We start from the raw sequence: 20,980 nt of genomic DNA, 5'->3' as shown, positions 1-20,980 counted from the left end.
TGTTTGACCTGCTGACCTATTCACTGTTTCTCTTATCAGGCCTGGATGTTTATTGTTCAGAAAACAAGTACGAGTGAAAACAGCCCTTGATTTATTCAATAAAGAAACACCTCTGATACGAACACAACAGCAAAGACTCCCTTATCGGCCGTTGCGAAACACTGTGAAGCTGTGCACACCACCACACGTTACGTGATAACAGTCCGTGGCCAAAGTTTAATGTTACACCAGGTTTAAAAATGTGTTCATATCTGTCCTGTCTGACAATTGGATGATTGTTGTTACTGTTGCTTAAACATTAACATGCACAAAAGAAGCACTGTGTCGACACACACCCGGTTTACTCAACAAATCTCATCTTAAACCTTCAAAGAGGGATACAAAGTTGAAACATGCTGTGAAGCGCCTGTTTGATTAGGCTCATTGGAGCACACTCCAGATGTTGTGTGCTTATGTTTTCCAGAAAAGCCAAGGTTAAAAAGACCAAAACATAATGCAGTGACGTGAAAATCATCCAAACACTATTGAAATTCAATGAAAATAATATGACAGACAAACAGGTTTTACACTGGCTCAGTAAGCAGTACCTCTGCTTTGCTCTCAAACTTCTAGATCCAGAAAAGCTTCTCCTAAATTTGATTTGTGAATGACGACCTTCAGACTGAAGAGCAGAGAGACCACCCAGCTTGTTATCAGTGATGCATTTGTTCCATATCGTTGCTGAATGATAGCTGCAGGTTTGGGAGCAACACATGCATCCAGCAAAGCAAAACAACATCCATACCTTCACTTATTCAGGCTCACAAAGAGGCTGAAACCTAGACCGGCATTTATAGGTCACCATACTGTCACAGCACAGGTCAAAAAACAGGCCAATGTTTTATTCACATTTTGATTTGGCACAGACTGTTTCACTAGAGCTCCTTCTTGATGCACGGTCTAAAAATGAGGATTTTACAAGTGTGTCATTAAAATATAGGCAAGCGACCCAGTGGACGGACACCATGATGTGGTCAGCCACATGTGTAACATGCTGTAGGCGGAGGAGAGGAGACTTTGTGTGCATTTTGTGTCTGTTGCTGTCAGACAAACGAGATATGAAGGGTCATACCTCTGTTTTCTTTTCCGACTCTCCTTTACACAAGAGGCAAAAATGACTGGAATCTGGATAAAATCTCACCCCAAGCCTGAGGAGAGGCTTGGGGTGAGGTGACTACTCTTGATTTGGCGTTCTTTAGATAAAACTGAACTTAACACACAAACATGTGCAAGCATGCTCACTTACTCCTGATACAGTCACAGTTACTGATCGTAGGTGGAGAGCGTGTAAGTTGCTCCTCTTGCAACAGACTGAGCTGGGACGGCAAAACTGGGAGAAGTGGCTGATGGTGCATACGTTACTCAGCAATAAGAAGCTCGGTGATTTCTGAGAACAACTTGGCAAAGAAAACAGGTTACACAGGCACAAGGGCAGGAGACAGGACGACCAAGGAGGCCTGGCTGTCACCATGTCGGTGAGAAACAGGTGTGTAAAGAAGCAGTCCATGGGTGGATGCAGCAGCTCCACCTTAGAGCAAAAGACTATAAAAATAAACTAAAGAGAGCAAAACTGCGACTTCTTTCTACTCACTTTAGGCCCTCAGAGCACTTCGTACCACGAGTCGCATTCACCTGATCACGTTCATACAGTGCCTGAGCACTTTCACCTAAAGTGGCGTTCATTACCTTACCTTAAAAAAAGGGTTTCTGACAACGCGTCTAAACCTGATCCCCAGTATGAATAATACTGGACCAGTTAAATATAAGCTGCAACCCCAGGGCTGAAAAAAGAAGCCAAAGTAAACTCCAACAACTAAACTGTTCAGTTTATAGAAACATCAGTGCGTCTGTGGACAGATGGATGTGCATCACTTTCTTCTCTTTGCTGTTGTTTTTCCTTCACATTGTGGAAGCGTGGGTCATACTTATCGATTAAAATGTTCTTATTATAATATTAGACGATGAGGATTCGACAGAAGAAAAACATGGAGCCTGTTGTTTACAGTTATCGACTCAGGTGATAGTGTTAACTAGCCCACACTGTGCAGTTATCACAGGTTTTAGCTTCCAGGGTGTTTTTTCTTGCTTACAGTTTTTGTTTGAAAATAGTTCCTTTTTTCATTCATTTCACTTTTAGTCCAGATTCCTTATGATGATTTATGGCAAATGCCAGAGGCAAGATTCAAAAAACATAAAGTATAGGATTGCGGACTTCCCATGTGTTTTCTTTGCACTTGGACGAGTTGGCACGGTGTCTTTGTTGGGCCGTGCAGAGTGCGTGGACACACTCACATCCTGTAACTCAGTAACTAAGAGAACAATGGTTTCCTGCACATTTAGCTTGTAAATGGATAAAGACTTTACACTGGTAGAAGTTATCGTGGTTCCTGGAATATGATGGCATATAAAGTTTTGTCTTTGTCGGCATGCAGAAATGCCACTGCCACTTAATAAAGCTGATTGCGGCGCTCTGCTCCAGCCTAAATGTTTTGGGTTATTTTTCCACACTTATCAGCTGCCGTCAAGTGTCTCCAAGGGGATTTCCACATATGCTGGCTCAGCGGGAGTGAAAGGGATGCCTGCCAACAGGATCTTTGGAGCACGCACTCCTCGTTTATTGTGTTAGTTTGAGACACTAGTTTCAAGTGAGCTAGGTTGGAAGTGCGACCAGGAAGTCACAAAATAATCCAGACTTTTATGATTTCTTTCTTTTGTTTGTCTGTTTTAGCAGACAAATACTTGGAAAACCTTTTCCATGCTCCATGATTAAGTTTGGCACAAAGAATCAAGAACAAACTGTCCACAAATTACCAAACACACGCATCCGCTTTCATAACGAGATTCAACTTGCCATTTTAAAGACATAAGATAGCAGCAGAAAGATGTTTTACATAGTTTGGCAGCTGCTTTATGTATCTAATAATCATTCGTGACACTGAGCCAAAGGCCTGCTCTAGATAAACTCAAGTAAAATCGGTCAGGCATTAAAAAAGCTTATTTCTTTTTCTTCCCATTTTCATGCAACATGAAAAATTGTTATTAAATATTCATTACTTCAGTGTTGCACGAGGGGAAACTTGAGGTAATGCAAATATTAAGCAGTGAGTGACTATTAAGTGTAATAATCCACACTGGTCAGTTACACGGTGGCTGTAGCTCTGGTGGGAGAGCAGCTCACCTACTAACATTGTGTGTGTGTGTGTGTGTGTGTGTGTGTGTGTGTGTGTGTGTGTGTGTGTGTGTGTGTGTGTGTGTGTGTGTGTGTGTGTGTGTGTGTGTGTGTGTGAGATCGAAAGCACTAAACAGGACAAGAGTGCTCAGAGTAGAAAATCAGTCCATTTACTGAATTTCTTGTTTTTTGACAGGTAGCCTAATAAACTGGCTGAGCTCCGTGTAAAATCTGTAAGTATAATAAGAGGGGGTTGCAGCTTCAACAGTGCTTGTTTCACAGTCTGGAGAAATTATTGAGAGTTTGTTGAAAAAATCAGATAAATGGACTGACACCTGTCTGAGGAGTCAAAGTACTTTTTAAATACCAGTCTCATTCACACACAGCGACTCCAGCATTACGCGACAACTCGGAGCTCAAGCATTCTTGAAAAAGCCAAACCAACCCTCTGATTAGCAGACGTCCTGCTCTGTTAGCTGAGCTGCAGCCACTGTGAGTCGGCTTGTCTGTTAATCTGTTCTCCTTTGATCTCTGAACTCCCAGTGAAATACTGCCCTGCAGGCCAAAGTCAAATCTCAGACGTTTCCTTGCCTTCATTTCCAATTGTTGCGTTACAGCTGAGTTCAGCCCTGACATGTTATCAGCCTGTGATATTTACTTTCACACTCTTCCCACATTTTTCACTTTTATTTGTTACCTGTGGCTACAGGGCATGTTCACAGGGTGAAGTCTGAACCTGCTGGCTGAAGCAAACATCCCGACTTTTACAGTGGAAACTCTGCAATAGACAAGCGCACATTACAAGCACAGTGCTGACTTTTACACATTTTTATTTTGTGCAGCAAAACATTAGCGTATGAAAATATATCATTTAGTTTTTATTACAAATGAATTGATTAAAGTAAAGCAGACCAAGTGAAATGCAAAGCAAACAACCTCACTGAGCCAAATCGTATTTACAGTCAGGATACAAAGTAATACTGTTCACGGTCTCATCATAAAGCATTGTAGCACATCTCAGAGCTCAGCGGGAAATCCTTCTGGAAACAGCTGTCTTCTACAGGATACACCTGGGGATAGTCTGTGGGAGCAAAGTAAGGTGCGCATTCTGGGGTGGGGGGGCTCTCCTGCTGGCCTGACCAACAGTGTGGCAAGCTGTAATATTCCTGGGGGCCACAGTGCTGATAGTGGTATTGCTGTGGGCTGAAGCTTGACTCCAATCTGGTGGGCGAGTCATAGCATGAGGAGGAGGAGGAGGAAGAGAAGGAGTCCTGTGGGGAATAAGTGTTGGGATCCACAGGGTTGCAGAAAGTCAGTGACTCCAATGAGGAGCAAGGGGCCTGAAAGAGAGGAGGACATCGAAATTACTTTGGGCAGGACTGCAGGTGTGCCACATGGTGGTCATCCAACCAAAGCTAGGCCCAGGGCTCACCAGGAACACTTGTGAGTGGTGTTTTTGATTTAATGCATTCATTTGTGTGCAGACAGCTTACAAAACTGACATGCAGCTGTTTATCCTGCCAGACAGGTCATTTTATCAAACACAAACAGCTGTAATCACAGTCAAAGCAAGACTAGCTCCTTCAAATATATCCACACAAACCTATCCACTACATGCTGAACACAGACACTGACAGTGTTTGTGGAAATAAACGACCACCACACCAAACCTCTGTTCCAAATAAACGCATTGCTATTGCTCGTATCTCGTATGCTTTTAAAACAATCTTTCAATTTTGGTCACAAACAGAAAAACTAGGAAATTTTTCCGTTTTGTCACAAAAGTTTTAAGAAATCCCAGTTTCTGATTATTTCTTTAATGACGGTGTTTCGTTGGTGCCAGCTGAGACCTACCATCCCCTGGCCGTAGTAGTCCGCATCTGAGGACAGTCCGTGGTACCAAGGCTGAGGGGAGGTTGGAAAAGGAGGCAGAGGGGTGTCGTAGGTGGTACCACCGTATCCGTTGCCGGGCAACATCACATCCCCAAACTGCTGCTGCTGCTGCACCTGGATGCCGCACTCCTGCATCTGGATGTTGCACGCGCTGTCAGGGACTGGAAACGAGATGGTGGCTCGAAGCTGGAGGGCCAGCGACCCGCAGCTGCTGGCTTCAGCTGGGGGGACAGAGGGAGGAGGAGCCACATGGCCACCTGCCGAGATTCAGTGTAACAGTCAGACCGAAAATATCCAGAATACAAACACATGCGATGAAAACAAGCGAACCACACGCTCTGGGTTAATCATTGCCTATCATTTAATCACGGACTAGGATATATCTGCGACCACTTTGAAAGGGCGTGGTCTGAGAGACCACGGTGGAACTCCACCCCTCTGAAATCTGAATGCCTCTTGCCCCCCGTCCAACTGAAAAAGGCGTCCTCAATAATTGATGCATATTTATATGTTTATTTTACAGAATTTTTGACCCCCCAAACAAACAAACAAACAAACAAACAAACAAACAACTTGATTAAGATCATCAGACTGTGACGCTTAGGGCAGGCCGCTGTAGTGCATGTGTGTCTTTCTGGGATGTATTTTAGCACACTGGGTGGACAAACCTACTTTGGAAAGTGGACGCGCGAAGCTCCTGTAGTTCCAAGCAAGCCTGATGCATCTGCTGATCAGGAAGAAAGAGAAATACAGAGGAGGGGGAAGGCGATACCAGATTATTAATGGCTGCTTTCCTGTAAATGAGTTGAGTGGCTTATTTTGATAAAACGGGCTATCAGTGATTTACAGGTGCAGGCTTGCACAGAGCGGTATTCTCAGCAGAAAAAAGGTGAGACTGAGAGCAGGGGACAAGGGTAAAGAGGCGTGGGGGAGGGAGGAGTTACCGCATTAAGCTTCTTGTTGTTGGCCTCCTTCTCTCTGTGCCTCCGCAGCAACTCCTTGACCGTGATCTTCACCCGGACCCCCGGGTACACCTTCAGTTGATCTTAATGAAGAGCACAGTGTGTCACTCATGCGCAGTAATCTCCTCTTAAAGCAAACTAAACCAGTCGTGCACTCTTCTCCTCCCTCTCCCTGCTCCTCCAGTAAAGCACCACAAAGCATTTCTTACACATCACAGCTTATTTTGTTTCCAGTAAACTGAAATCGCTCCATGAAGTGTCGCTTCATTCTAATAAACTGCTGAAAGATTGTCTTTTAAGATTTTGTAAAAGAATATAACGAAGTGCTTTGAATTATCCAAAGATCCTATTTTATCACCGGTGCGTAAAGGTCGTTTCCACCGCTCAGTGTTTCTGAGTGTTACTGGCGGCTGATCCCCTCCCCGGAGCCTCCCGGTCGGGAGACGTTTTCACTGCACCCTGTAGCCCTGAGCTGCCACGCCCCAGTCAGAGGCAGAAGAAATCGGCTCTTAACGCGTTAAAGTAAGTAGATTTTATTACGCATATACGATCGAATGAATGTAAAGTAAATAAAAATAGGCGAGGAGATGAAAGAGAAGTTTGTCTGGCACGGTGGGATGAGGTTAAAGCTGAAGCGCGCAGACAAAGAGTCAGCAAAGCGATCCGCGACCAAAACGGAACAAAATTTCGAAACTAGAAGGAGCCGCTGATCTGCGCTTTTGGATCGAAGCGCTGCAGTTTTCAAGGAAACGAGCCTCCCGCGTGGTGCACGTGCGCGGTCACTTAGTGAAAGTTTGATCAGGTCGTTATGGAAAAATTTCGAGGCGATTTCAGCCCGGTGCTGTTTACAATTCAAAACCCCGAGCTCTACACCAATCTCCGTTACTTTATTCAAATCACCCCTGCCCCCCACCACGAACGCCTGACAGTTAAAGGCAATGGGAGTAATTGGCAGTTTTTTTCTTCCTTACTTGAAGCTTGATTAAGATACGGTGAAAGAACGTCTCGTATAGGTGCGGGCGATTTAGGCCTAAAGGCGATATTTAAAGCATTCAGGGCTGCGAACATTTTAGAGAATGTGTTAAGAGATGAAACCTCATCTGATAAATATTCATACAGAGAAATGCTACTTTATGATTTGTCTTAAATGTGGCAGACGCTGGCCAAAACGAAAGGCAGACACATCCCACTCGAACACACAGAACACCCTGTTGCGCACAGACAGCCCGACCACACAGCCCGCGAGACTTCCAGTTGAATTTTTCCAAACTTAAAATGATCTTTAAAAATGATCATCTGCGCGTCCTGATGTGCGTCGACAGACGACAGTCGGCAGAACTATAACACACAGTAAAGCCATAAACGCCAGTGAAGCTTGGAGAAGTCTTTGAGTGGAGAACGCTCCACAAACAGGTGGAATCAGGTGGCATTAAAGTTATTCTACACGTGGAAGTTTAATCTAGCCCATTCTACTTTAATTTAAATATGGGAAGAAGTGGGCATTTATGGGGGGTGAGCACTCCACTTAAACACACAAATCGTGTGCTTTCAATATTTCCAATAAACTCTACATTACACCCCCCCCCCCCCCCTCCTTTGTCTTCCAAACAGGGAAAAATGCAAGAAAATGATTTCCTGAAGAAAATCCGAGGTGAAACTCACCGGACATGATGGCTGGGATGGAGAGATGATTCCTGGAGAAGAGCTGAGGGACTCAACAATGTCCTTTTCTGCCTCAGCAAAATGGCCAAGAACGAAATTTCTGCAAAAGTCTCCAAAAATAGCAACACAAATGTCTTACAGCAGAGCCAGAGCATACAGAATGATTGTAATAGAGCTGGGGACATATTAGTTTGAGATTTTCTCCCTCCATTCCCTCTATTTAAAACCCCTAGAACTCAATGATTTGACAATGATTTGATTGCGCGTTACTTACCATTTGAATATTCAGAGGCAACTCTCTCAAATCGATTTTCAGTAAAATCACTAAGCATGAACACTGTATCAAATCCACTTTAATCTCATATATTAGTATTTTACACTTTAACCTCGAAAAAAATGCACTTTTATTCATTTTACCCTCCTTTTGCACTATCCCAGCATCAGCCCCCTTCACTTAGCACTGCAGCACCCACGACTGCTTCCGTGCAACCTTAAGAGCGCATTTCACCTCAAACCTCGCGTTTAGCCTAGTCACGCATTTTAAAAAGTTTATTTCATAAAAAATACATTAAAAGTGGCAAAGAGGGAAAGTGGGTGTGGCAAGGGCCAACAGCCCTCGTTGGCATGGCAGGGCCTCCAGCTCCATCAGAGTGCTCACACCTGCTGGGAGAACAGGGAGAGAGGCTCAGCAGCTTCACGCACAGTTCTGTCCTTGTCTTGGTTATATTTTCATGAAAATAAAAATGCGTTTCAGGATCAAAGGTTTCCGGTAAAGTGTGCCGTTTAAGAACCGGCCTTTGAAATGTTTAACTCCCCCAGCATTATGATTTATGATCATTATGATCAAAAACGGTTATTATTTTAGATTTTCTATCAAATCTGTGTTGAAATCGAGTAAATAAATAAATAAATGAATAAATAACGAAACTAAAAACAAACATTGCAGCTCCTTCTTTGCACTGAAGTCCCTTACACTACACTTCGAGTGTATTTTATTTCTCAGACTGTTTGTGGTGCGAAGGTCAGAAGATAAAATGAACTCAACTATATCAACGTTACATTCATCACACTTGGATAAATGCATCCAAAATAAAATTGTGCCATAAACCGGTCAAAATATGTGAATTAAGACCCGGATCTATGAATATTATTACATTTATTACAGTAATAATAACTCAAAGCTTGATTATGACTGCAGCATCTATAACATTATTCATCATAGATGCTGCAGTAACATTGTTAGATTATTAGGGCGTCCTCGCGCCATAAGAACAGCAAACTGATTAAAAACTGATATGTGCTAACACATCATCATCATCATCATCATCATCATCATCATCATCATCATCATTTCTATTCGTCCATTAAAATCAATCTTTGTGCATCCTGCTTTAAACAAAGTGCTCTCTTCTCTGCACATCCCCGTTTCCTCGCCCAGCATTGTCCGCCTCTTCTCACAGCGCCCCCTCCTGCAGCCGCGGCGCAGCGGCTCCACCTACAGGCCACAAATGGAAATGTTTATGAAAGCATTCTGTCTTTCCACACACACACACACACACACACACACACACACACACACACACACACACACACACACAATAGTGTGCATTCATGGTATATTTTTGTGCACTGGCAGTTTTTTTTGTGATCACATGTTGGAAAATGAAACTGTTATCAATCAGTCTAGATGTATGATGCATGATCAGATGCATGATCAAAATCTAATTATAGTTTTCCTCATTAATAATTTCATTTTTCTGATGAAGCCATCAAACCATGACAACACTTCCACCGTGTTTTGCAGAGGGCTGCAGACACTCACTGCTGAAACTCTCTCCTCCATACTGTCAGCCGACTGGAAAACACTTCAGCAAATAACACAGCACATTTGAAGGTAAAATAAACAGGATAAACAGACAAATGAAAAATGAAGTAAGGATTTAAAAGCTGACACCATTTGCTCGTCCTACAAAAACCTTTGATATATCTGGAACATGTTTTTTGGTTTTGTGGTTTGTTTCCTATCAGACTCTTTTTGATGGCTTCAGCCCTCCACACACTTCATTCCAGGATGAATTACTAAAATTTCATGTTTAAAGAACAAACAAAAGACATTTTTGTACAAAATCCTACCCACAGGTAGGATAGAGTCAGCATGAAATTAGGATATTTTGTATCCAACAGCCCAGCTACGGTGGCCCTGAGAGTTCAGATGCCCTGCAATGAAAGAAAATAGAAAACTGCCTTAATTCTGCAAAAACACACACAAAAACCCCACAATAGAAGAATCATAAAGAAACAGGTGCAGTGAATGATTAAAGCAACCACGTATCGACAGTATTAAATGAACCATGTGATTAAACCAGACATGACCTGGATTTTTTTCTCCTTCACAACACTGAAGAGATTTCTTTTAAGCGTGTCCCAGTAAAAAGCTCCACATGATCTGGGTTCTGTCACTTTCCTGTGTGAGATTTTAGTTTGTTTTATCATATTTTACATTTACTCAAACACTGAATGCTTCACTGTATTTTTTTTGTTGGTTTGTTTTTGGTCGATCTGCAAGGCCCACAAAAAACCTGCATATAGGAATCTCCAAAAGTTGATTCTGTTCATCAGGACGTAGCATTTTGTGGGAGAAACATTTCGTCACTCATCCAGGTGACTTCTTCAGTCTCAGCTGACTGCAATGAAAATCAGCCTTTGGAGATTTACTTACCTGGATGATTGAGCATGCATCACGACTGCATCTAGGAAGTTAATTTCTCTCTCTGATAAAAAAAAAACAGTCCTAATTCCTGATCCTGTGAGATAATGCAACATGTGGGTGAGGGGACTCGCCCAGCAATAACTAGCTTGAAATCATCCAGGTGAGGCAGCCTGAGTAACCTCGCAGGTCGAGTCCTATCAGTCCCACTTGGCAACGGTAGCTGCCATATTGATTATGGCACGAGCCTGCTGTCTAGGCTACTAGACAGCAGGCTCGTGTCTGCTAGTAGCCTAGTAGCCTCGTGTCTGACAGCAGGCTCCAAGGAAAGATTATTTTATTATGGCTCGGATATAATAAGAATAATCCTCAGACTTTTACTGTTTCACTAAAGGTTAAAAAGTGAATGTCCACAACTTGAACCCTGAATCTCTTTTACACCCACTTTTATTCCTCCCTCTCCTACTCGACGTCACATCTTCACATTTTGGCCATTCAATAAAACTGCTGAAGTTAAATCATTTGATGTCCATTCACACCTTATCTCTCTCACTCTCTCTGATTTAGCACAAAGTTTAAACCTTTAAACTTTAAAATCTCTTAATTACATTTGCCTTGTTATTCTTAACAAAGGGAATTCACATCTACATCACATTTGAACATTCAAATGGATATAATTCACTTCATGTTTCGTTCAGTTTGTTTAATTCTAATTCAGTTAGATTTGTCTTTAGCACATTCTCACATGAACATTTATTGTAACATAAACCCTTCTTAATTCAAGTACAGAGGAATAATTTTGTTTGTCACTATTCATTTATTTATTTTAGGCTTTAACTTCAGTTAACTTAAAAAGTTAACTGAAGAGGCAGCTTCACTGCTGCAGCTTCACTGCTGCAGCACAAACGATCCAAACACAAGAGCGTGAACTAAAACTAGAACTAGGACTCCTCAAGGACCACAGAGGAAACACATTATTTACACAGCGCTAAATCACAACCGCAGTCGCCTCATGGTGCTTTATATTGTACGGTAGACCCTACAATAACACATAGAGAGAAAAACCCAACAATCATATGACCCCCTATGAACAAGCACTTTGGCGACAGTGGGAAGGAAAAACTCCCTTTTAACAGGAAGAAACCTCCAGCAGAACCAGGCTCAGGGAGGGGCGGGGCCATCTGCTGTGATTGGTTGGGGTGAGAGAAGGAAGACAGGATAAAGACATGCTGTGGAAGAGAGACAGAGGTTAATAACAGATATGATTCAATGCAGAGAGGTCTGTTAACACATAGTGAGTGAAGAAGAAACACCCAATGCATCATGGGAATCCCCGGCAGCCTACGTCTATTGCAGCATAACTAAGGGAGGATTCAGGGTCACCTGGTCCAGCCCTAACTATATGCTTTAGCAAAAAGGAAAGTTTGAAGCCTAATCTTGAAAGTAGAGATAGTGTCTGTCTCCTGAATCCAAACTGGAAGCTGGTTCCACAGAAGAGGGGCCTGAAAACTGAAGGCTCTGCCTCCCATTCTACTTTTAAATACTCTAGGAACAACAAGTAGGCCTGCAGAGCGAGAGCGAAGTGCTCTAATAGGGTGATATGGTACTACAAGGTCATTAAGATAAGATGGGGCCTGATTATTTAAGACCTTGTATGTGAGCAGCAGGATTTTGAATTCTGGATTTAACAGGAAGCCAAAACAGGAGAAATATGCTCTCTCTTTCTAGTCCCTGTCAGGACTCTTGCTGCAGCATTTTGGATCAGCTGAAGGCTTTTCAGTGAGTTTTTAGGACATCCTGATAATAATGAATTACAGTCGTCCAGCCTGGAAGTAATAAATGCATGAACTAGTTTTTCAGCGTCACTCTGAGACAGGATATTTCTAACTTTAGAGATGTTGCACAAATGGAAGAACGCAGTCTTACATATGTGTTTAATATGTGCGTTGAAGGACATGTCCTGGTCAAACATGACTCCAAGGTTCCTCACAGCGTTACTGGAGGCCAAGGTAATGCCATCCAGAGTAAGAATCTGCTTAGATACCATATTTCTAAGCTTTTCAGGGCCGTTACAGCATAATGAGGGTACGACACAACACAGAGCAAGGAGAAAACAGGGCTTAAATACACACCGGAGTAATCAGGGAATTGGAGACAGGAGAGACAGAGCTGGGATCATTTAGGCATAACATGACAAGGGGAAGCAAAACCAGACACACTGCACACAGGACAGGGACTATCAAAATAAAACAGGAAACATGAGACAGTTCACAAAGATGTGGACTTGACACTGAGAAATAGACTGAATATGACATGTGGAACACACGGAGGACATAGTGACTCAAACTACAAGCAAGAACAACAAAATTAAACACAAAACACTGGGTCAGACTCAGGAACATGGCAGGTTTGATTTGGGGTTTTTGTGTTAGACACGTTTATATACAAACACATTGTAATATCATAATATAATATTTTTAAATAGTGAATTAAAACAGTACACATGCTTCACACCCAGAAAAAGACTACTGGATTCAAACACAATTTAATACACAGTGTGGATGGGTGTGGTTTATGGCTCCGCTGCAGGGATGGGGTGGAGCAGTGGGTTGAGGAACAGTGTCAGGAGAGGCCAGTTGGAATTATTTCAGTAGGACACTGGATACGGAGGGGAGGGGGGGGGGATGCGGGAGAGGCTGGAAAGCAACACCAGCAACGCTCTGTACAGAAGTCACACTCTCCCACAGCGCTGTGTGTATGGGCTCCTAACATCACACACAGCTTTGCAATACAATGATGCATTAATGATATTTATATCAACGTTTTAACAACTGTAGGGTGTTCGTTATTACCTGTGAGATATTAATCGGCATGATGTCTGCTGCTTGTGGATAACTCCAACAGTCAGGACATAAAAACTGTTTAAAGCTAAATGAAACCAATTGCCATGGCATCAATTCAGCTTAACCCAGAACAGGTTAGCACGAATCCACATGATGCACTGAGCAAGAGTGGGTGAGTGACCAAAAGAATGAACAACTAATCAGTGTCTGTCCCAACCAAATGTCAGTCATGGTCTCATTCTGGTCACCAACACAAAAATATTCTGGTTCCACTACTGTTACAGTGACAGCAACAGTATGACATACAAACATATCATATTGCTTGTGATACAGAAACTGTGCAGGTATAAAGCTTTAAATGCCCTATGCCTGCATACCTGTCACTGATCCAGCAGTATTTGATGCCATCTGGTACAGAGCCATTCTCAGGTCTGTTCCTCTTATCTAATTAATGCTTACACTTAAAACTGCTGGCTAAGGGTAAAAGTAATTCAGTAAAATCATAATTCACGTCGGCAGTAATGACACCCGGTTACGCCAATCGGAGGTCACTAAAATCAATATTGAATCGGTGTGCAACTTTGCCAAAACAATGTGGGACTCTGTAGTTTTCTCTGGTCCCCTCCCCAATCAGACCAGGAGTGACATGTTTAGCCGCATGTTCTCCTTAAATTGCTGGCTGTCTGAGTGGTGTCCCAGAAACGATGTGGGCTTCATAGATAATTGGCAAACCTTCTGGGGGAAACCTGGTCTTGTTAGGAGAGACGGCATCCATCCCACTTTGGATGGAGCAGCTCTCATTTCTAGAAATATGGACAAATTTATTAAACCCCCCAAACTATGACTATCCAGAGTTGGGACCAGGAAGCAGAGTTGCAGTCTTACACGCCTCTCTGCAGCTTCTCTCCTCCTGCTACCCCCCCAAAAACCCATCTCCATAGAGACTGTGTCAGCTTCCAAACAGACAAAAACAAACTAAAAACCAGCAACAAACAACTTAAACATAAACAATTACAAAGAAAGAACAATACAGTATCCACATCTGAACCAAAGAGTAAAACAGTGAAATGTGGATTATTAAATATTAGGTCTCTCTCCTCCAAGTCTCTGTTAGTACATGACTTAATAATTGATCAACAAATTGATTTACTCTGCCTTACAGAAACCTGGTTGCAGCAGGATGATTATGTTAGTTTAAATGAATCAACACCCCCGAGCCATTCTAACTACCAGAAATCTCGAAGCACAGGCCGGGGGGGCGGGGGGGGGGGGGGGGGGGCGGTGTGGCAGCAATTTTTCACACCAGCCTATTAATTAATGAAAGACCAAGACAGACTTTTAATTCATTTGAAAGCCTGGTGCTTCGCCTCGTCCACCCCAGCTGTGAAACTCAGAAACCAGTCTTACTTGTTATCATCTATCGTCCACCTGGGCCTTACACAGAGTTTCTGTCTGATTTCTCAGACTTTATATCTAATTTAGTTCTGAGCTCAGATAAAATAATTATTGTGGGTGATTTTAACATCCATGTAGATGCTAAAAATGACAGCCTCAACATGGCATTTAATCTGTTATTAGACTCAATTGGTTTCTCTCAAATGTAAAAGAACCCACCCACCACTTTAATCACACTCTAGACCTTGTTTTAACATATGGCATAGAAACTGAACATTTAACAGTGTTTCCTGAAAACCCTCTCCTGTCTGATCATTTCCTGATAACATTTACATTTACAATAATTGATTACACAGCGGTGGAGAGTAGACTTTATCACAGTAGATGTCTTTCTGAAAGCGCTGTAACTAAGTTTAAGAATATAATCCACCCACTGTTATCATCTTCAATGCCCTGTACCAACATAGAGCAGAGCAGCTATCTGAACGCTACCCCAACAGAGGTCGATTATCTTGTTAATAATTTCACCTCCTCACTACGTACGACTCTGGATACTGTACTTACTTAGTACTTAGTTCCTCCTACGCCGAGCGGCGCATCGGGCAGCTAGTGATCTCCATCGATGTCGGTCAGCAGCGACTGCTTCAGCTTCGTCCCAGGCAATGTCGACAGTTCTCAGGTCGTCCATAAATGTTCGACGCCATGTGGTCTTTGGTCGGCCTTGCTTTCGCTTGCCAGTTCGTGGACGCCATGTCATGGCAATCTTAGCTGGGCGATGAGGGGGTAGGCGTAAAATATGTCCCGCAAAGCGAAAGCGTCTTTCTGCAACAACATCGGCTAATGGGCGGGTGCCTGCTCTTCGTAGGACCTCCTCATTTGTTATTCGGTCCCGGTAGGAAATTCTCAGGATTCGCCGCAAGCCACGTTGTTGAAGCACGTTCAGGTGTTGAATAGTTGCACTTGTTGAGCGCCAGGTTTCACTAGCGTAAAGTGCAGTAGGGAAGACGATAGAGTTCAGTAGTCTGATCTTGACCCTTACATTCAGGGAAGTCGAGTTCCAAATAGGTTGGAGACGTCGCAGGACACCAACTGCCTTCCCTACTCTGGCGTCGACATCCCGATCAGAGACCCCGTCATTCGAGATGATGCTGCCAAGATATGTAAAATTCTCCACCTCTTCAGCACGTTGTTGGTTGATCATGACAGGAATGCGGGCACGTGCATAGCCAACTCGGAGTACCTTGGTTTTTTTGGCGCTGATTCTTAATCCAACTTTCGTTGCCTCCCTCTGCAGGGCCACGGTCAACTTTTGGAGGTCTTCCTGAGTCGAGCCCAGCAGGGCGATGTCATCTGCGAAGTCCAAGTCAGTGAGATTACGCGCTTCGTGCCAGGGCACACCGATGCCAGCTTGGTCAACTGATCGTCGCATGATGAAGTCAATTACCAACAGGAAGAGGAAAGGGGATAGCACGCATCCTTGTCGGACGCCAGTATTGATCTTGAAGAAGGCTGGCTGAGCTACAGTATCCAGTTTTCACTGTGAAAACTAAGGTCTCTAATCAGAAGTACCTGACTCTGTGGTATAATTCTCAAACACGTAGCCTAAAGCAGATGACTCGTAATCTGGAGAGGAAATGGCGTGTCACAAATTTAGAGGATCATCATTTAGCCAGGAGAAATAGTTTGCTGCTTTATAAGAAAGCCCTCCGCAAAGCCAGAACATCTTACTATTCATCACTGATTGAAGAAAATAAGAACAAGCCCAGGTTTGTCTTCAGCACTGTAGCCAGGCTGACAAAAAGTCAGAGCTCTGTTGAGCCAACCATCCCTTTAACGTTAACTAGTAATGACTTCATGAACTTCTTCACAAATAAAATTTTTATCATTAGAGAAAAAATTACCAGTAATCATCCCACAGATGTAATATTATCTACAGCTACTCTCAGTACCATTGATGTTAAGTTAGACTCTTTTCTCTAATTGATCTTTCTGAGTTAACTTCAATAATTACTTCCTCCAAACCATCAACGTGTCTTTTAGACCCCATTCCTACAAAACTGCTCAAAGAAGTCCTGCCATTAATTAATTCTTCAATCTTAAATATGATCAACCTATCTCTAATGATCGGCTATGTACCACAGGCCTTCAAGCTGGCTGTAGTTAAACCTTTACTCAAAAAGCATCTCTAGACCCAGCAGTCTTAGCTAATTATAGGCCAATCTCCAACCTTCCTTTATATCAAACATCCTTGAAAGAGTAGTTGTCAAACAGCTAACAGACCATCTGCAGAGGTTTATTTGAAGAGTTTCAGTCAGGTTTCAGAGCTCATCACAGCACAGAAACAGCTTTAGTGAAGGTTACAAATGATCTTCTTATGGCCTCTGACAGTGGACTCATCTCTGTGCTTGTCCTGCTAGACCTCAGTGCAGCGTTTGTTCCCTATCATATCGAGACTATCTCTCCACTCCGTTACATATTCCATATGTACAGGGTATGACCCCCTCTTGGTCATGGCGTGTGGATACTTCTTTAAGACACTCTGGATAGCCTGGCCACGCCCCACAGCTTACAGATAAAACGGCTTTGCAAACGTGACACCGGTGATTGTTTGATCTCCACTTGTTTGTTTGTGCGTGTGCGGTTCACTGGTAGTACTTACATGTGGTACTGTGTGACTGTGTGTGTGATAGTGGTAGCGGTGTCCATTGTGGGAGCTTGTTTCGGCAGCCTTCCTGGACACTGCCCCCCCCCAGCCCCCTATCTCCCTTAGCAAGTCTGTTAGCTTAGCTGCTGTGCTCGAGTGGCTTAGTAGCCTGTGCTCCCCTGCCGTATTGCCTGACTCTCTGTCTGCAGGACCCCCATTGGTAGCTCGGTGTGCTATGCTTCCTGGCAGTCGGCTTGGCGTCTTTTGGGCTGTCCTTGTGCGGCCGCTCTATCGCGGTCCTTGCGTCTTGTGGGACCGGCTCGGGCCAGTCTTGCATCTGCAGACTGTTGCCTCCGCCCCCCGGCTCGGCCTTTGCATCTGGCGAGGCCATGACTTGGGTGGAGTGTATATATGTACAAATTGGTACATTCACTCTGGGTTCGGTTGCACTGTCTCCTAGTGGGGTGTCTTACAGAGTTACCCTGTACAGTTCAGAGGCTACACTGTTGGTGTTAAAGGACATGCACTGCAATGGTTTGAATATGTCTGTCTGACAGACTCCATATTGTGCATGTAAACGGGGAGTCTTGTTCATGCACAGAAGTTACTCACCCCACAGGGTTATGTGCTGGGACCAATACTATTCACATTATACGTGCTTCTCTTTGGCATGTTGTTAGAAAAACGTACTTTTACATACATACCTACATAATTTTCTACACTAACTGGATGTTTTTCCATGAACACATTTTTAATGCTTAAAGTCTTTCAAATAAATCCTCCCTATTACTCATATGGAAATCCTGCTAAATAGGTCCCCTTATTGGTCCTCTAATTATGTGACTTACAGTTGTATATATTTTTGGAGAGAAATCATCTACAAAAACATCTTTCATCAGCCTTTTTTCTCTCCATGTTTCAGAATGGTTCACTGATGTGTTAACATCATAAGATGTCTACCCTGTCACATGTATTTACAGTCATAAGTCAAAGTGTTTAAATTATAATGATAATTAATGTTACAAAAATGGTTTCATTTTTAAAAATATAAAAACATCTTTTTATATAATATATAGTTATATATATATATATTTAAAAAACAAACAAACCATAATGCAGTTATAAAGCTTATGATAAAAGATTTATATTATTATATCCTGAAATAACATTGAATAGTAGGAATGCCCCCACTCAGCAAACACCTACCTGAAGCCAGTTGACACATATCAGTTATTCATACTGCAGCCGTGACTTTGAGACACAAAGTTCTACAGTTTTCTTGTGCTGTATCCAAAAAACAATGAGGTTATTTTCTGTGGCCCTAAAGATCTTAGAACTAGACTCTGGATGGCATTACCTTGATGTCCAGCAACACTGTGAGGAACTTTCAGATCATGTCCTTCGACGGGCTCTGAACAAATATGCAGGATTGCTATTATCTGTAAAAAGAGTGATGCTAAAACACTAGTTCATGCATGCATTATTTCTAGGCTGGACTACTAAGTCATTAACATCAGGTTGTCCTGAAAGTTGCCTTCAGTTGGTTCAGGTGCTGCAGTGAGAGTACCGGGAATTTAAAAATCCTTCTTAAAATCCTGCAAAGCCTTGAATAATGAGGCCCTATCACATCCAAAAGTCCTATATTTTCATAGTGCCTTCAGACTGAGAGCTGCTCACTCAGAATGGGGGGCGGAGCTTTCCTCTCTCAGACGCCTTTCCTGCTGTGCTGGAGACTGACACGTTCTCTACTTTTAGGATTTTAGGATCAAAACTTTCCATTTTGACGAAGGTATCAGGTGACCCTGAAACATTGCTTAATTATGTTGCTATAGGCTCAGACTGCCGAAGGACTTCATGTGATGCACCGCGATGACGCCACTGTCTCCCTGTTTATATCCCACATTTCAGTCTTCTGTGTCCATAAGCTTTGGCCCAGTCTGCCTATGCTCTCGTTCTTCTTTTCAAGGTCCAAGGTTCAAGGTTCTTTATTATTTGTCACATGCATAGTTATACAAGTATAACACACAGTGAAATGTAGCCTGACACGCTCCTTGACATGTGCAAAAATTGGGGGGGGGGGGGGGGGTGTAGAGGAAGAACATTATATATACATATATATATATATATATATAAATATATATACAGACATATAGTATATACACTGGGTGAATGTGCAGTAGTAGCAGCAGCAAGCAGGTGAATTCTGTACATTAATATGAATAGACATCTGACTATTTTACAGGATAGACAATATAAACATATTTAAAATTAAAGGAATTGAAATGTACATTGTGCCTTGGTTTAGTGTCTGGAAGAGAGTCCTGTCTCAGTCAATTATAGATGATGTGAGAGGGCGGGTGTGTGTGTTTAGGGCACGGATGGCTTGGGGATAGAAGCTCCTCTTGAGTCTCTCTGTCCTTGCCCGGAAGATGCTGAACCTTCTACCAGATTGCAGAAGTTGGAACAGTTTGTTGCCAGGATGGGACGGGTCCTTCAGTATCTGCTCTAGTCCGGCATCTCCTGGTGTAGGTGTCCTGAAGCGGGGGGAGAGCAGTCCTGCAGCAGCGTTCTGCTGTACGGATCACTCTCTGGAGAGCTTTTTGGTCCTTCACACAGCTGTTCCCAAACCACGATGTCATGTTCTGTGTGAGGATGCTCTCCACAGCGCCTGTATAGAAAATCCTGAGGATCTTTGGAGAGACCCTGAACTTCCTCAGTTGTCGTAGGTGATACAGGCGCTGCCTAGCCTTTTTGGTCTGGACCTGAATGTGGGCAGCCCATGTCAGGTCTGAGATGTGAACACCAAGATACTTGAAGGACTGCACCCTCTCCACTGGAGCTCCATTGATGATAATGGGCTTGTAGTCTCTGTGCTGACCCCTTCTGAAGTCCACCACCAGCTCCTTGGTCTTGCTGACGTTCAGCTGGAGGTGGTTGTCCTGGCACCATGATGCCAGATTCTTCACTTCATCCATGTAGGCCGCCTCATCGTTGTTGGAGATGGCACCCAACACCACTGTGTCGTCAGCAAACTTCACAATGGTGTTGGAGCCGTGGGTGGCCACACAGTCTGAAGTGTAGAGGGAGTAGAGCAGTGGCGAGAGGACACATCCCTGAGGTGCTCCTGTGTTGATGGTGATGCTGTTGGAGAAGCACCTGCCCACCCTCACCACCTGAGTTCTGCCAGTGAGGAAGTCCAACACCCATGCACACAGACGGCTGTTAAGTCCCAGATCCCTCAGCTTTGTGAACAGTCTGCAGGGCACTATTGTGTTAAACGCTGAACTGTAATCAACAAACAGCATTCGCACATAGTTACCCTGTTTCTTGTCCACGTGGCTGAGAGTGGTGTGTAGGACGTGGGCGATGGCATCCTCTTTTCTCTTTGCCCTCACGCCCATCTGCTCACATCAGCCTTTCTTCCTGTTAAAAGGCTGTTTATCCTTCCCTCATACCCTTCCTCCCCAAAGTGCTCACGGGGGTCGTTTGGGCTTTCTCCAGAATACTGTAGGGCATTTACCTTACAGTATAAAGAGTCTTAAGGTGACTGTCAGTGTGTTTTGAAGCTATATAAATAAACCCGAACAGAAGGGAAGCATCACAATTGCTTCATTCCCAGTAAATCCAGACAACCTCTGCATTCAAGCACCACACTTAGCCGGGTCG

At 43.3% G+C, this 20,980-nt stretch overlaps 1 protein-coding gene and 1 long non-coding RNA gene across 4 annotated transcripts; one reads left to right on the top strand and one right to left on the bottom strand.

The window, feature by feature from the left end:
* Positions 1–4,021: 4,021 nt before the first annotated feature.
* Positions 4,022–7,174, bottom strand: LOC113036940 (pou2af1). 3 transcript variants are annotated; one of them, XM_026193565.2, is made up of 5 exons: positions 7,035–7,174; positions 6,046–6,146; positions 5,774–5,825; positions 5,063–5,358; positions 4,022–4,548 (listed from the first exon to the last, which is right to left on the bottom strand). In XM_026193565.2, exons 1-5 carry the CDS (start codon positions 7,129–7,131, stop codon positions 4,204–4,206), a joined length of 891 nt encoding a protein of 296 aa, XP_026049350.2. In that variant the 5' UTR covers positions 7,132–7,174; the 3' UTR covers positions 4,022–4,203. The 3 variants fall into 3 exon arrangements, with proteins under 3 accessions (XP_026049350.2, XP_026049349.2, XP_080144897.1); XM_026193564.2 differs by having other exon boundaries at positions 5,774–5,828; positions 7,035–7,145; XM_080288771.1 differs by lacking the exon at positions 7,035–7,174 and adding an exon at positions 6,273–6,291 and having other exon boundaries at positions 5,774–5,828.
* Positions 4,512–8,663, top strand: LOC113036941 (uncharacterized). The gene is made up of 2 exons (XR_003274526.2): positions 4,512–4,651; positions 7,675–8,663. It is a non-coding gene; the product is annotated as an uncharacterized LOC113036941 (long non-coding RNA).
* The last annotated feature ends 12,317 nt before the right edge of the window (positions 8,664–20,980 follow it).

Source organism: Astatotilapia calliptera, chromosome 14 (genome assembly GCF_964374335.1).
Source record: "Astatotilapia calliptera chromosome 14, fAstCal68.1, whole genome shotgun sequence".
NCBI lineage: Eukaryota > Metazoa > Chordata > Actinopteri > Cichliformes > Cichlidae > Astatotilapia > Astatotilapia calliptera.
The sequence above is the reverse complement of the archived record's forward strand: the minus strand, read 5'-3'. Positions and strand labels throughout refer to the sequence as shown.